The sequence below is a fragment of the Peromyscus maniculatus genome, chromosome 6 (assembly GCF_049852395.1).
Source record: "Peromyscus maniculatus bairdii isolate BWxNUB_F1_BW_parent chromosome 6, HU_Pman_BW_mat_3.1, whole genome shotgun sequence".
NCBI lineage: Eukaryota > Metazoa > Chordata > Mammalia > Rodentia > Cricetidae > Peromyscus > Peromyscus maniculatus.
Window position 1 is genome coordinate 86905874 of NC_134857.1, and position 15022 is coordinate 86920895.

The 15022-nt window shown below is 36.2% G+C and overlaps 1 protein-coding gene across 11 annotated transcripts in view; it reads right to left on the reverse strand.

The window, feature by feature from the left end:
- Positions 1-15022, reverse strand: part of Cept1 (choline/ethanolamine phosphotransferase 1) — a 42065-nt gene that overhangs the window by 21248 nt on the left and 5795 nt on the right. For all 11 annotated transcript variants that reach the window (XM_076574785.1, XM_076574783.1, XM_006994824.4 and 8 more), the window contains 3 exons: positions 12288-12694; positions 6186-6333; positions 4001-4142 (listed from right to left, as the gene is read on the reverse strand). In XM_076574785.1, the coding sequence (XP_076430900.1) occupies positions 4001-4142; positions 6186-6333; positions 12288-12626 (629 nt within the window). In that variant the 5' untranslated portion in view covers positions 12627-12694. The remainder of the gene's footprint in view (positions 1-4000; positions 4143-6185; positions 6334-12287; positions 12695-15022) is intronic.

Sequence of the window (15022 nt, forward strand, 5' to 3'; positions counted from 1 at the left end):
CCAGGCTGGCTCTGAGCTTCCAATCTTCTTCCCTCAGTTACTCAAGTCCTGGCATGCACCATCATGTCCATCTCCCCAAACTTATTTGGCAAATATTTTATTTTATAAGGTTACTGAAAGCATAAACATCTAAATTTATTACATGTAAAAGAGCAAATGTTCAGGCTCCCTTTCACCCATGTATAAATGACACTGAAACAACTCAAAAGTATTCAAAAATAGTATTTCTCATGTTGAGACTACTTTCATTTTCCCCAAGAAAAAGTAAAAAGAAGCTATATCTAAAAATTTTACTTAAACCACAGCTGAGAACTAACCTTGCCCTTTGTTATGCAAAAAGAAATTATCTTTCATGTATGCAAAATTGACTGAATTTAATCTAACCTACAATTATTATATATGGTCATGAGAGAAACGTGTGAATGCCAACAGTACTTTGGGGGGCTTTATGTATTCTATATCCTCTAATGTATTGTTTCTTTGATGAGAAGCTCCTTATATGTAAAGTATTAATGGCATTTTTCCATGAATGCTAAAACTCATTTTTACTTTATAAAGGAAATTCAGTATTACTTCAATGTCATTGTATAATTTCCCTTATGACATTTATTTAATTTAGGCATTATATCTACATTGGCCTCAATACTACCAGGTATTTACTAAATTAATTTTGGGCAGTATTAGGGAAGTGAACTCAAGACTTCAAGTATTCTAGGCAAACTTTCTACTACTCAGCGATATGTCTATCCTAGAATACTTACAGTCTTGTATCTCGAGCTATCTTGCTCTACAAATCATTCTTATTTTCTCTACTTCTCAGTAATTCCAATCTATTTTCTAGTGATTTCTTCTGCAAGCTTAATTTGGTATGTATGTGTCCTTTGTCCTCTCTCCTTTCTATTAGTCATGCATTTCATAAATAACATGGAGAGTGTAACTAGAAGTTAACTTGCTTATCCCCTACAATCTACCCCTACTCGACCATTGCACAGAAACTACTATGGATAGCTCATGTTGCCAAACTCAGCATTTACTTTTCTGTCCTCATTTTGAGTCCTGGCAGCACTGAGCTTCATTCTTTCTTGAAATTCATCTATCTCCTGACTGTTCATTCTAACAAGAATCCTCCCACTTTGATTATTTATTTTCATAGCCTTTCAAAGTCCTCTCCCTAAGTTTTCTGTCATTCTTATTCTATTCAGATGTACAGCATCCCTTGCATGCATTTTCTGGGTAGAATTTGTATGTGTCTCTCTCCACTTTCCATACACCCTCCAAAACAAAACTGTGGGGAAGTCACTGTATGTAGTATCTGCCTTTTTATTCATTCCCTATACATAGTGACAGACTATATCCTACAGTGTCTACCTCTGAAGTCTTTCTCCAACCTACCCCTTTCCCTACAAGAACATTGCTGCCAGGTGGTGGTAGCACACACCGTTCTAGGCCAGCCTGGTCTACAGAGTGAGTTCCAGGACAGCCAGGCTACACAGAGAAACCCTGTTTCAAAAAAAAAAAAAAAAAAAAAAAGAATATTGATTGTGTTAGTGTTGGCTTTACAGCACCTCATATTAATGGTGCTGATCTTACTAGGGGTCTCTTAGGGTCTTTTTGCTTTTGTCACAGTTGACCTTAGTTTACTCTCCCATCACACTGCCAGACTGACCTTTCTAAAGGTACTTTTGTCATTTCCCAGCTTTAGGTTTTGCAAAAGTTCCCTGCAGATACAGATAAAAGTCACATTTCTTGGCAAAGCAGAAAAGGCAGAAAAGAATTTCTGAATCTTTGCCAGTCTTATCTCTGCTACTCCCTTACAGTCACCTTATGATCCAACCACATGGGACTGCATAAGAGTTTCCCAAATACGTACTTTATCACAGGAAATTCTAAGACTGCAAGATATAAAGCCATGATAGCAAACTCTTCCTAAGACTACTGCCTACATACTTTTTTTTTTTTTTTTTACCACTTTCATAATTCTCTCTCTCACTCTCTGTTCCATTCCCACACTATAGGACTAGTGCTGCATTACTTGAAAGGGAAAGAGAAAACTGAAAGGGACTGGTTGGTAAATAAGGTTAAAGTTAAATCCAACTAAGATTCAGCACACAAATTACTCCTCCCCCCAAATCCAAAGACCACCAAAATCCTGAAACAATTAGCAACAAAAACATTAATGATATGAAAGATAACACCAGTATCACTAAAACTTACAACTGAATTAAGAAAAAAAGTCAAATGATCTTGGAATTTTTAAAAACATTTTGTGGTTTTACCTAAAGCAGTAAAAGTCTATGAAATATTATAAGACAAAGACTCTGAAAACAAAGCAACTGTACACATTCAACTACTGCTTTCTTAAATTAGAATTTGTCAATATTTTCTAAGTACAGATCATTTCATAAGTAATTGATAAATGCATATAAAAATTTTCACATTGACATTCATGCCATCTTCAGATAGACCTTGAACATAGTCTCCAAAATCTGTTTCAAAATTACTTAAAGAAATTTCTTCTAAAAAATTAGCACCAAAATGATTAGTAACCATTTATTTTACTACGTTCTACTTGAAAGTTGTTTAAGAATTTGCTCTTATTGTGAGTTTGTGCCTTAATCTGTTTAGTCATTTTTAATGGTCTCCATGGCCCCTAAGTTCTATTTTTAAAAATTTAGCAAAAATCGCATGAACTGAGTGTGTGGTGAGCAACTGAAATTGTAAGTAGTCTAGCCTTTTTGATGTTTTTTAAAACTAATCCTACTGGGGATCTAAATAAGTAAGCAAGTAAATAAATAAAACAAACCATTAGGGATTCAGGGACTAGGTTAAAATGTTTTGTAGTCATCAGACTACTTTTATTTTGTATTCATGAATACAGCTTTTTCTCAAACATTTTTTATTTATCCCAAACCAAAAAGAAATAATAAACAAGATTTATAATTAATCAATTAAAAACCAGATGGTGGGGGCTGGAGAGATAGCTCGGTGGTTAAAAACACTGACTAGTCTTCCAGAGGACTTGGGATGGATTCCTAGCACCCACAAGGTATCTTACAACCATCTGTAACTACAGTTCCAAGGGATCTGAATGCATGTGGCACACAGATATATATGCGGGCAAAACATCCACACAGATCAAATAAAATAAATAAATCTAACAACAACAAAACACAAAAACCTAGATGGTGAACGCCACCCTTAACCACATCCCAAGACTAGTTTACTCATTAATCATTATGAAAAAGTACTGATCAACAGGTGGGCATTCTTCATTCAGATCACAAGACATTCATCTATTCCATTTTTTAAATTCTCAGACATTTTGTTAGCAGCAATAATAAATAAATAAATAAAAATAAAATAAAATAGAAACCTAAATAGTGTGCTAACAAATACATTATTTTTGTACATTTGTAAGTAAAAACAGTATAAAATACTGAAATCTAATTAAACTATGACACTAAAAAAAAAAAAACCTGTTGTTTGCTCTCAAAAACTCATCTTTTTCTTCAAAACCTTTTTATTTTTAGTCATGTGACGATGTGTGGATATTTTCCGGAAGAGGGTGTCAGATCAGATGGAGCTGGAGTCAAGGTGGTTTGGCCACCTAACATGGATGGCAAGAACTGAACACAGGTCATCTAGAAGAGCAGTGCATGCTTTAACCACTGCGTCAGCTCTCCAGTTCTGAAACTCTTGAAAACAATTTTTATATGTCAAAATAAAACATGGAATTCAGCGGAAAAAACAGAAGGAAAAAAAAAAAGTGAATTGGGAAAGAGCCGTGATGTTGAATGCAGAGCTACTGCTTTTCATTCTACTTTAAAAAGGCTGACTGGATGATTCTGGCACTTCTTTCCCAAAGGAATACAGACAGACATATGACAAAGAGAAAACGGTTTTAAATAGCTGACTTGATTAATTCTTGATACTTAATATCTATAAGCAACATTCTCCATATTTGAAAGCAAGGACAAAATTACCATTAAGTATTACTTACATTCCAAATCTCAATGTTCCAGAAACGTATGTTTGCCAATGTGCACAATAGAACATGAATGTCCCAGCAAAACAGCAAAAAAACATCCAGTCAGGATTTGTCCCAAGTTGCACTGCAATACAAGTTCCAAGAACCACAAACACTGCAGAAGAAAAATGAAAACTGAATGGCATCATTAACATCAACTGAGCTGAAAATCATCTTAGGTGAAATAATCTACTTTCATTTACATCTTTTACACCATAATTTCAATGTCTTTTTTTTTTTCTTTTTTAACTAAATCACTCAGCTGAAGTAAAGTTCTCAAAGAAACTAGAATACTTCAGCATGATTTCAAGAATTCCCCATGTTTAGTTACTGTAGTATTAAATGAGTAGTACAACATTTCAAGGTGCTGGATGTGCTACCAAGCACAATCCTATCTCAGCACTAGGGAAGCTAAGACAGGAGGACAGAGTTCAAAGCTGGCCTCAGCGACAAGGAATATACTGTCTCAAAACAATAAAAATCAGGAACTGGAGAGAGAGCTCAGTGGTCAAGAGCACACACTGCTCTTGCAGAGGACCTGAATTTGTTTATAACGCTCATTTTGGGTGATTCACAACCTAGCTGGAGGGGTCTGACACCCTCTTCTGGCCTCTGAAGGGAGCTGTAGTGAGTCTCTCACATATATACACATCTCAATTTTAAAAACAACACATACAAACCCCACAGAAAAGCATAAACTCTTTAAGCACAGAGTCAAAAACAACCAACCAATCCAGAGAGCTTCAACAACCATCAGAGGGATTAGAAAACTGTCTTTTCTTATTTAGCAGCTATCATTATGTGTCATGTTTTGGAAAAAGATTTTCTGTATGTCTGAAACTCAAACTACAATGTAAAATGACATTTCAAATTACAAATATAAAACTTATGGCATTCCATAGTTTCATTAAATTCTAATACTCTTTCAAGTTACCCAACCAGTTTTCATTCAGTGGAAAGTTTGAGTTTTCCTTAATCTGACTTATTTAGCTGCTCTTCTTCCTTAAAAAGTGGGCTACCATCAGGACACACAGAAGTAATGATTTTGATACACAAATCTAGACTCAATGTAAGACTATCAAGACTTCAAAAAAAGTATTTTAAACGCCGTGCCAAATGATGGAAATACTGAAGAATTAAAATAACGAGGGAAATACCCCTGTTAGGAAGACTAGCTAGAGATTAATATCACTTTTTTGTTTGTGATTTTGAAAGGGGATCTTGTTATGTAGTCCAGGCTAGCCTAAAGCTTGCTCCACAGTTCATGCCGACCTTATATTACACTCTTCCTGCTCTTCCTCTCAGGTGATGAGACTGTTAGGTGTATACCACAATGCCCACCTCAATTTCATTTCTAAATTTTTTCTCCTAAAAACGCACTCAAGTATTATTTAAAAAACTTGCAACAGACTATAAATACAGACTACAGACATATCACCTATACTTCAACTATGCTAACCCAACCCACTGCCAGCACTTTTCCTTCTAGCCCTTTAAAAATATTGTATAACAGTGTGTTTTGATATGTGTACACATTGTGAAAGGGTTATTAAAATTAAGAAAATGAATCTAGTCATTACCTTTGTGTTGGAAACACCTAAAATCTACTAGTAAATTATCAATATACAACACAATATTATTAATTGTAATAATCATGCTATATATTATATCTTTAGACTTGATCATATCAGTCTTTTGATTCCAGCTCTTATTATATCATTTAATTACAAGGTCATGGACTACCAGTCACCCACTATTTTACTTTTATCCAAAACCATGAGATATGTGAAAATGATAATTATACTCTAATATTTTCAAAAGAAAAGGTCCTCAGCTGGAAATGGTGGTAGAGGGCCTTCCTAGCCTAGCATATGTAAGACCCTAGGTTTGAACCCCAAGCACTAGGGAAAAAAACAAAAACCAAAAAACCCGCCAAAATCAATACTTAAGAGTTAAAAATAAAAACAAGTAAGTTTAGGTTCTAAATATTCCAATAACACCAACAATGAACAAGCATTAAACAAAACCCCCAAGTCTCAAAAAAACCACTAAAACTTAATAATAAAATCATCTGTTTGGGAACTAACTAAATTTATTCCAATACTTATCACACTGTTTCCATCAGTTAATACTTGTCAGCATTAAAAAGCAACAATACCTGTTGATAGAGAGTCACAGCCATGATCAAAAAGTTCTCCCAAAGGAGAGCTACTATTGGTTCTTCTTGCCTGTTTCCCATCTATAGCATCCAAAGACTGGTAGATGAAAAGGCCACACGCACAAGCAATGTATGCCCAGAGAGGTGCCTATGAAATCAATAGAAACAGAAAAGCAACAACACTCAGATACTTCATTACCTAGGCTTGGTTAACATGTTTCTTTAACAGCAGATAATAAATCTTCATTTCAATCACATTTACTGAGTGAGTGTGTATGTGACACATAGAGGTCAGAGGTTCTTTCTTTCCACCATGGGAGTTTAGGAATTGAACTCAGGTCTTCAGGCTGAAGCAACTGCTTTTACCCATTAAGCCCATCTTGCCAGCCCAATTTCTCTTCATTTCCTAGAGAAGTACTCCTGGTTGAAAGCTGTGGGAGATGATGCAAGCATTAAATAATAAAGAACTTATTGAAGCTTGAAGTAACGGGGATTGTTAGAATTAAATTCCCTGTTTTTTAAGAGTGCTCAAGAAGGTCTCCGTTAACTACAATACATCTCCTATGTCTCTGGGTCCTGTAAGCAAGGGATTCAACCAGCCAAAGTTCTAAAACATAAAAATCTGCATCTATATCCATTTGTCATATTTTCTTAAGTAATACTACACATAGGTAGTCTAGAGATTGTTTACAGAATATGAAAGCGTGTGTGTAGATTATATGTGCACTCTACACAATGTTAGTTAGGGAAGGTACTTAAGCAACTGTAGACTGATTTCTGTGTGAAATCCATCCTTTACAATTCCCAAAGGATAACTGTACTTTGCAGGAATTCTACAGAACTCTCAGGAGGGACTATATTGTCTTCACTAAATTCTTCCTGTTATTTAATCAATATACTAGCCTTGCATAGTAACCTGCCTATGACTGTAGCATTTGGGAGGTAAAAGCAGGAGGATCATGCGTTCAAGGTTAACCTTGGCTAGACGGTTAGGTGATGGCCAGCCTGGGCTTCTTGAGAACCTGTTTTCATTTTTGTTGTTCTGAAATAGGGAATAATGTAGCCCAGTCTATTCCCAAATTCTCTGTGTAGCCAAGTGTGGCCTTGAATTCCTTCTGGTTCTGCCTTCTAAATTCTGGTATTACAGGCCTGTAGTACCATGCCTGACCAAAATTTTTCTTATTTTATGAGGAAGGGTCTGACAGTTCAGGTTGCTGGATTCAAATCTCCAGGTAGCTGAGGCCAGTCTAGAATTCCTTCTGCTACTTCTCTTGCAAAATCTAGGATTACAAGAGTGTGTCACCATACCTGGAAATGCTGCCTAAACAAGCCACAACACACAACAGAACTAGTACAATATCCCCTCACTTCATCAAGGAAATACTAGGTCCAACAGTACTAAACACATTTTTCACTTCTCAATGCAGGACTTCTTGCTCCCAATGTGGTGAATGCATACTGAAAAGGTTCGAAAATGGTCAACAATACAAATATTTTTCACATTTTCTTTACCAAGCATTTTGTTTTTAACATGCTTTTATAAAGATTCATAGAACAACACTATGGCAAAGATGCTCTGGCTTACAGAGGCCTTGAACATTATTTTTCATATATTTATAGTCATATTTTTAAAGACTACTTTGTCTTTTTTAGAAAATGATAGTGATTTAAATGTGCATTTTCCCGTGTCTAGGCCATGAAAAAATTATTATTATTATCACAGTATTTTTATAGATAGTAGTTGTCAAGTTACACTGCATTAATATTCAAGAGTTGTAAAATATTCAGTATATTCTATACTGGAAAGGGTTTCTTCTGCTAAAGATCTGTTTACAACTTAGTTATTAAACAATAATGATCTTCTTTTAAACTTTTCCTTGGTGCTCCATACTTTTGGAACATACCTTAGAACACTGAGGCTATTAAAAGGATCACATAGTACTTACCTCTCTGAAACCAGAGGTACAAACCCTAAAGGCAATATATGGTTATGTAAACACATTGAACCGGCAAAGGAACTCTTTGTGGCTACTCTTTTGGACTCAGGTCTATTGTTCCTTCTTCCTGAAAGATGAAAGACTCAGCATTCTCTAAGTCCTATTGTCCCAACACAGTAGCCATTAGCCATGTGTAAATAATTCGGTTTAAATTAATTATAATTAGGTAAAAAAATTCAGCTCTTTAGCTATACTTTAAAATTCTCAATAGTCAAATGGCTTACTACCATCCTAGCCACACAAAGAACACTGCCACCACCACAGAAATGCTACTGAATAGCTCGGCTTTGGAGAACTAAAAACAGAGGGACTTTTTGCGGCCTACATAGGATTATAATGAGCTAGAGTGTTACTATGAAAACAGAGATGACTTCAACTATTACTATGAACACAATGTCAGGAAACAGCAAAATAACAATTAAATAAAAAAAGGACAGATTAGTTTTCCTGGTTTTATCTTTTACGTTCTTTCTGTAAATATATGAAAATATCTAATATTTAATTACTTTTTTCTCATTTTCATTATTTTACAGCTCTCGGGTATTTTTATTTTTAAAGAAAGCCTCCTATTCCAGGTGCGGTCTCAAGTAAGCTGAAAGCCAGGTGAAGAAAGAAACACATGTATCAGTCAAGTATCATTAACTGAGATATGTAGGTTAGGAAGGCGATTTGCAAAATGGGGTCGAAATGCAAGGACAGTAAGGAAAGGTAGGTGTGAGAGTTAATCATCACTGTCAAATAACTGGATTTAGAATCATTCTGGAAACTCATCCTTGGGTGTATCTATGAGACTGTTTCCAAAATGGTTAACTGAGGAGAGCAGACCAGATCCACCCCGGATATGGGTGGCAGTTCCCCATGCACTGGGACCCCAGACTAAGAAGAAAATGAAGGAAGGTAGCTGGGCAACAAACAGCATTCATGTCTCTCTGCTTCCTGGCTGCGGATACATGTGACCGGCTGCCTCACGTTCCTGTCCCACCACCATCTGCGAGACATCAGACTTCTCCCTCAGACTATGTGCCAAAGTCAGTCCTTCAGCGGCCTTTGCCAGGCACTTTGTCACAGCACTGAGAAAAGTGACTGGCACAGCAAGGGTAAGATTTTCACTTTTCCTTTGCATCTTTTTTCTTTAGATTTCTTTATATGCTACTTTCTCTTCTCTTTTGAATAGCAATAGAAATTAACTGTGCAGAGATATTGTGAATGCGGTATTTTAGTTTTCTTTTCATTTTTCTATGCTAAAAAGTGAACAAGTTATTTTAATGAGTTAAATCAAAAGCACAAAACAGCAACAAAAATGAATGAGTAAAAGAAAAACCTCATGGTCATATGACAAAAAAAAAGTATTTAAATTCAACAAAAGTCTTGTTATTGAAACTGAAAAATGTTCTCACTCCACAGCCAAGGATGGACTGGAAATGGAGAAGCCCCTGCCTTAACCTCTCCAAGGCTGGGATTACAAGCACCACCATACTCTACAAATCAGAAATCTGGTTATTATTTATTCCTCCTCCTCTTCCTGCTCTTATAGCAATGCTGGCAACTCAATAAAACTCACTAGTAACAGGACAGCTCAATTTTAATTTTCATGTGTATAAAACAGGTAATACTAACTTCCTTTATCTGTCTTGCATGGCAACAGTAACTTAAGCATACTATATACATAAAGCTGTAAAAATAACACAGCATTGGCTTCTGGTACAAAACCCTAAGCATGAGCTGGGCATGGTGGCACGAATCTGTAATCCCAGCACTTGCGAGGCATGGGCAAGGGGACTGAGAGTGCTCAAGGCCAACCTGGTCTACACAGTGGGGTGAAACAAAGTGAGGTGCTAGCTCAAAAAACAAAAAACACTTTTAAAAACACAATGTTGTACCCCCTGGAGATGGAGTTTCAGGTATTTTTTATGCTGCCAGATTTGGGTGCTAACAGCCTAATTATGAAAGAATAATGTGTCTTAACCACTGAGCAACCTCTCTAGCCCAAAAATGTGAAACTAAAAAACAGCAACAAAAGCCTAGTAAGTATGGTAGTACATGCTTGTAATCATAGTTATAAAGATTCTGTCTCAAAAAACAAACAACAACAAAACCTAAACCCAACAACAAAAGAAACAAAATCTAAGCTACTAAGCTGATAAGATTTAAATATTTTAGTAACAAACAGGTCAAGGTGATATTTTGGTATTCCATTTATAAAAGAGGTTGCCATATCTACCTGGAGAATTTGAAAAAGATTAACTTATTTTCTTTGCCCATCTACCAGGAGTTTCCTTTTCCCAACAAAAACAAATCCTGCTAAAGTCATTCAAATGAACTTTATTTCTACTAGAAAGACTGATATCTACATATACGCAGAGGGTCTGGAGGGAAGAAAAGGGAGAAATGATGTAATTTTGTTATAATCTAAAAAAAAATAAAATAAAAGAATTATTAAAAAAAAAAGCTTTAAAAAATCTTGAGCATAAAAATGAATAGAACATTCCTAACACGTGTACACAAAACTTCACCATCACTACTGGCAAAAGACCCAAAAACAACAAAATGAAACTTTTCTGGGTGCTAAAATTATAGAACCTTTGATTTTAAAATATGAATAAAACACACAAATCTCAATAGGAACTTGGACATTTAGTCTACATATTATGTATCATAGAAGAAAACAGAAATGGCAAGGAGTTGTAAGGAAGAAAGTTATATACTTAATCTCTTTAGCCAAACAAAACAATACTTAGGTTTTATCCTATGAGCACTGTATGCTGGACATACTGAATGCATTAATTCTCACAATGCTACAAATCAGATTCAGACAGATAAAGTGTTAGAGACTTTTTGTATCTTACTGACAATCTCAGAGATAATAGACCTATCACAGAATAGCCATGACCTATTTTAATATTTTAGCTAAGTCTAATAAGTATTTCTATCGTGCAGCTTTGAAGGACATTACCCCTCCATGCAAAACACAAAAGGAGTGCTGTAGTCATTTTCCACGTCAAGTCTTCCTCACAATAATTCTGAAAACTTCCCTGTGATCAGAGGATTTCCTATTCTGTACTCAAGTAAATCCAAATCACTTAAGAAAACTGTGAAAGAAAAGTATCACAGGCAACCATGGTTACCTAGTACATTCTGTGGTGTTCAACAAACGATGAGTGTTTCAGTCACTCTTAAACCTTCTCTTACTCCCTGGTCCTCTTTCTCCATCTGGTTTAGGATTATTAGAATCCTTCCATTGCAATCAACAACCTACTTGCTGTTTCTTTTAAGGATTCATAATCTAGACCTAAAACCTTTGGAATTAGAAGTCTAGGCACCTCATATGAAACAGTTCAAAAGACATGTGATGTCATTATATAATGGTATTGGTTTTCGCTCTGTAAATATCCTGACTGAGATACAGCCAGGTATTTGAGAAAATAATCTAGGTATGGTAGTGTGTGCTTAAAATCTCAGCACAGAATAGAAAGTTATGGAGTCTCAAGCCAGCCTGAGTTTTAGAGCAAAATCCTGTCTTTAAAAACAGGAGAGAAAGGCGGATCTTTGTGAGTTCGAGGCCAGCCTGGTCTACAGAGAACAAGATCCAGGAAAGGCGCAAAGCTACACAGAGAAACCCTGCCTCGGAAAACCAAAAAAAAAAAAAAAAAAAAAAAGAGAGAAACTAGAAATATATTCACACACTCTGTATGAACCATGTTTGCATAATAAAAGACGAGCTAAAAGAAAAAAAGAGACATAAGTGGAACAAATGGCCAGGTCAGGCTTGCCTTAAACCTGCTATGAAGTGACACTTGCTTCCAACTCATGATCTTTCTGTCTCAGCCTCCTTAGTGGGTCACAGGTATCTGATACAACACCTGGCTGCGAAAAACACGTTTGCAAAGACTTTTGTCATGCCATCTCAAATACCCTTTTCTTCAAATTTCTGATAAGCGACAGTAGCAGACAAAGTAGGAAGGACTTAATTAAAGTGTGATGGGATAAATATAGTTAACAAATAGCTATGAGAATATTTTGCCTTTATATACAATGATCTAAGAATCCCAATTACAATGTTTCTGGACTATAACAAATGTTACTGTTGTGAAGGCATTACTCTTACCTGCTCTGTAGCTGTAGGGCAGTAGAAGACTAACAAAATAGTTGTACAGATATTTATCGATAGTCCAATGATGGTGATGAGATTTGGGGCAATCCATGAGGGTACTCTTCTAACTAGCCATTCCCAGTATCCTTGCATTAAAGGCTCAAGCAGGGACCGTCCAGCACTCTGATACCTGTGTTCTTCTAGTCGTTTTAATTGGTGTCTTGACAGTGGTGGTGTTGGTAACTGAAACAATTTATTTAATATACACCCTGTAGTACTCATATGCCCAAAGCCCACAGGGGACTCTGGGTGAGATTCTCCACATCGTTTCCTTGTTGACCGATGCCCACTCATGGATCTTGGTTTTCTTTTACTTGGAGACAATGATTTATCTTGTTTGGTAGTCTTCTGTGGCTATTTACCTGAGGGACAGAGAAAGATACATTTGTCAGTTGCTACCTATATATATTACCAGTATATTAAAAAAAAAAAAAAAAAAAAAAGTCAGCCTAACACAGCTAACAGCAAACAAGAAGCCTACCTAGGGACCTAATTTATTTCTAGATCTTACTAATAAGTATATAAACTTGCTTAAGTGAAACTATGGGACTTTAATAGTCATACACTTCCATACCTCACGGTTTTTCTGATTCTGCAGCTCACCGTCCATCTTACACTGCTTCAGTTAAGGATGGGATCAGATGGTAGAAACAGTCTAATCACTTTATACACAGAGGTACATACACATACACCTGTGTGTATGGACAATGAGGAGCTAAACTAGCAAATTAGTATGAATATTAGATGAATAACTTAGCTGAAATGATTTTTCATGTGTGTGTTGTGATGCTGAGGATTAGACAGGGCCTTGCACATGCTAAGCAAGCACTCTACCACTGAGTTACAACACAATCCCCTTAAACTACATTTTTTATTTAAGGATAAATATTTATTAAGCATCTATACCCAAACTAAGAATCCTGTATAAATAAGTTAACTCCATCCTCATAAGAAATCTAGGAGGGTGGGAATGTGTGTGCTAATTATCCTAATTTTTACGGGAAAAAGAAACTAATATACAGAGCTTAATTAACATGTTCACACAGCTGTTAAGTGATGGTCAAACAAACACAGGGTTTCCTTAAGCTAAATCAAAAGATAAAACTTTTCCTGGTGGAAAGGGATATGGATTGTTTATAGGTAATGCTGTAAACAGAAACAAAAGTTTCGAGAACAGCACTATACACATGTATCAGCAGGGTGCTCTGGGGAAGTAAAATAGCAAAAAAACAAAGGTAAGTGGACTAAGTGACAGCCTCCAGGAACTTCGAGTACTTAGTCCCTGGAGTGCTGCACTTGAATTAGAAAAGACTAGAGATAACATAATTATTATAATTAAGCATATAAGAAAATAATTATAGGAATCGTTTCAAGATTAATAGGATGGTTATATATTAATCATAATGGACAAAACAGAAAGAACAATTAAAAATTAGCAAGTTATCTCAATGGTTTTAAGTGATGAGGACTTAAAGTAGGGAGATAAAAATGTTGTACAAATGACAGTCAAATCTACGAGTAATTTCTATTAAGAAGGAACAATCAGCAGAAAGTTCTTAAGGATTCAGTATAAGAGGTAGAAGAGAAGAAAAAAGGTCAGTAGCTAGAGATCCCTGTCACTGATGTCTAACCTGGGAAGTTTCTAACTTGTCATCTCTTGAGACAAGGAGTGAAAGGGGAACTGGGGACATGGGTAGTAAAGGAATACATACACCCTCCCTTTCAAAGTCCTAGGTATTAAACCCAGAGCCTTCTACTTGACAAACAACCCTTCCACTGCCATGGTATACTCCCACCTGTTTTTTAATAGTATCACATTATGCGGGTGCAACAGTGGCATAAATGCTGTAGGAGTCACCAACCACTCTCTGATTGGATTTAGGATCTCTCCATGAAATGGGGCTTAACGCCTGGCACTGCTAGGGTGGCCAAGAACCTGAGACTAGAAAGGCTATGGGCACGAGGAAAAACCAAGTACTATTTTCTTCTAAAGAAACATATCCATAAAATGATTCCTAATGATAGTGCCTTGTTTAGCCATCATCAGAGAACCTTCTTGCAGTAGATGGGAGTTAACACAGAAACTGACAATTGGACAATGTGCAGAGAATCAGACTTTGAAGTGATCAGTCCTAAATGGGATGCCTTCATCAAACCCTTCCCCTTAGCTCAGAGATTTATGTGGAAGAGGAAGCAGAAAATTGTAAGAGCCAGAGGATTTCCTTGGGTGACTCCAAGGAAAACAATGTCCTCCAGGTACAACAGAACTGATGCACATATGAATTCAGTGACTGTGGCAGCACATACAGGGCCTGCACAGGTTCAAGCCAGATGGGGAAGTAGACACGGAGTCCCATGCCTAACCGAGAAGCTATCTGCAAAGGAAAAATTAGTTTTCTCCAATGGAGTTTCACTGCGTTTATTAATCAGACTTCAGAGTAGACCCAGGAATAATTGGCCAACATAAAATGGATGGTATTTTTGTAGACTTTTTAATCTCATTTTGCTTTGTTTAGGCATTTTTTTGTTGTACTGGTCTGTTTATATATTTTGGATTCTGTGTTTTTGTGGGTTTTACTTATGTATTTAGTGTGAGTTTCTTGAGTTTTTGTTTTGTAAAGAGAGAAAGAAAGGAGTTGGGTGAGTGTGCAGGATCTGGGAGGAGTCAGGGAGGGAAGGGGAGAGGAAAA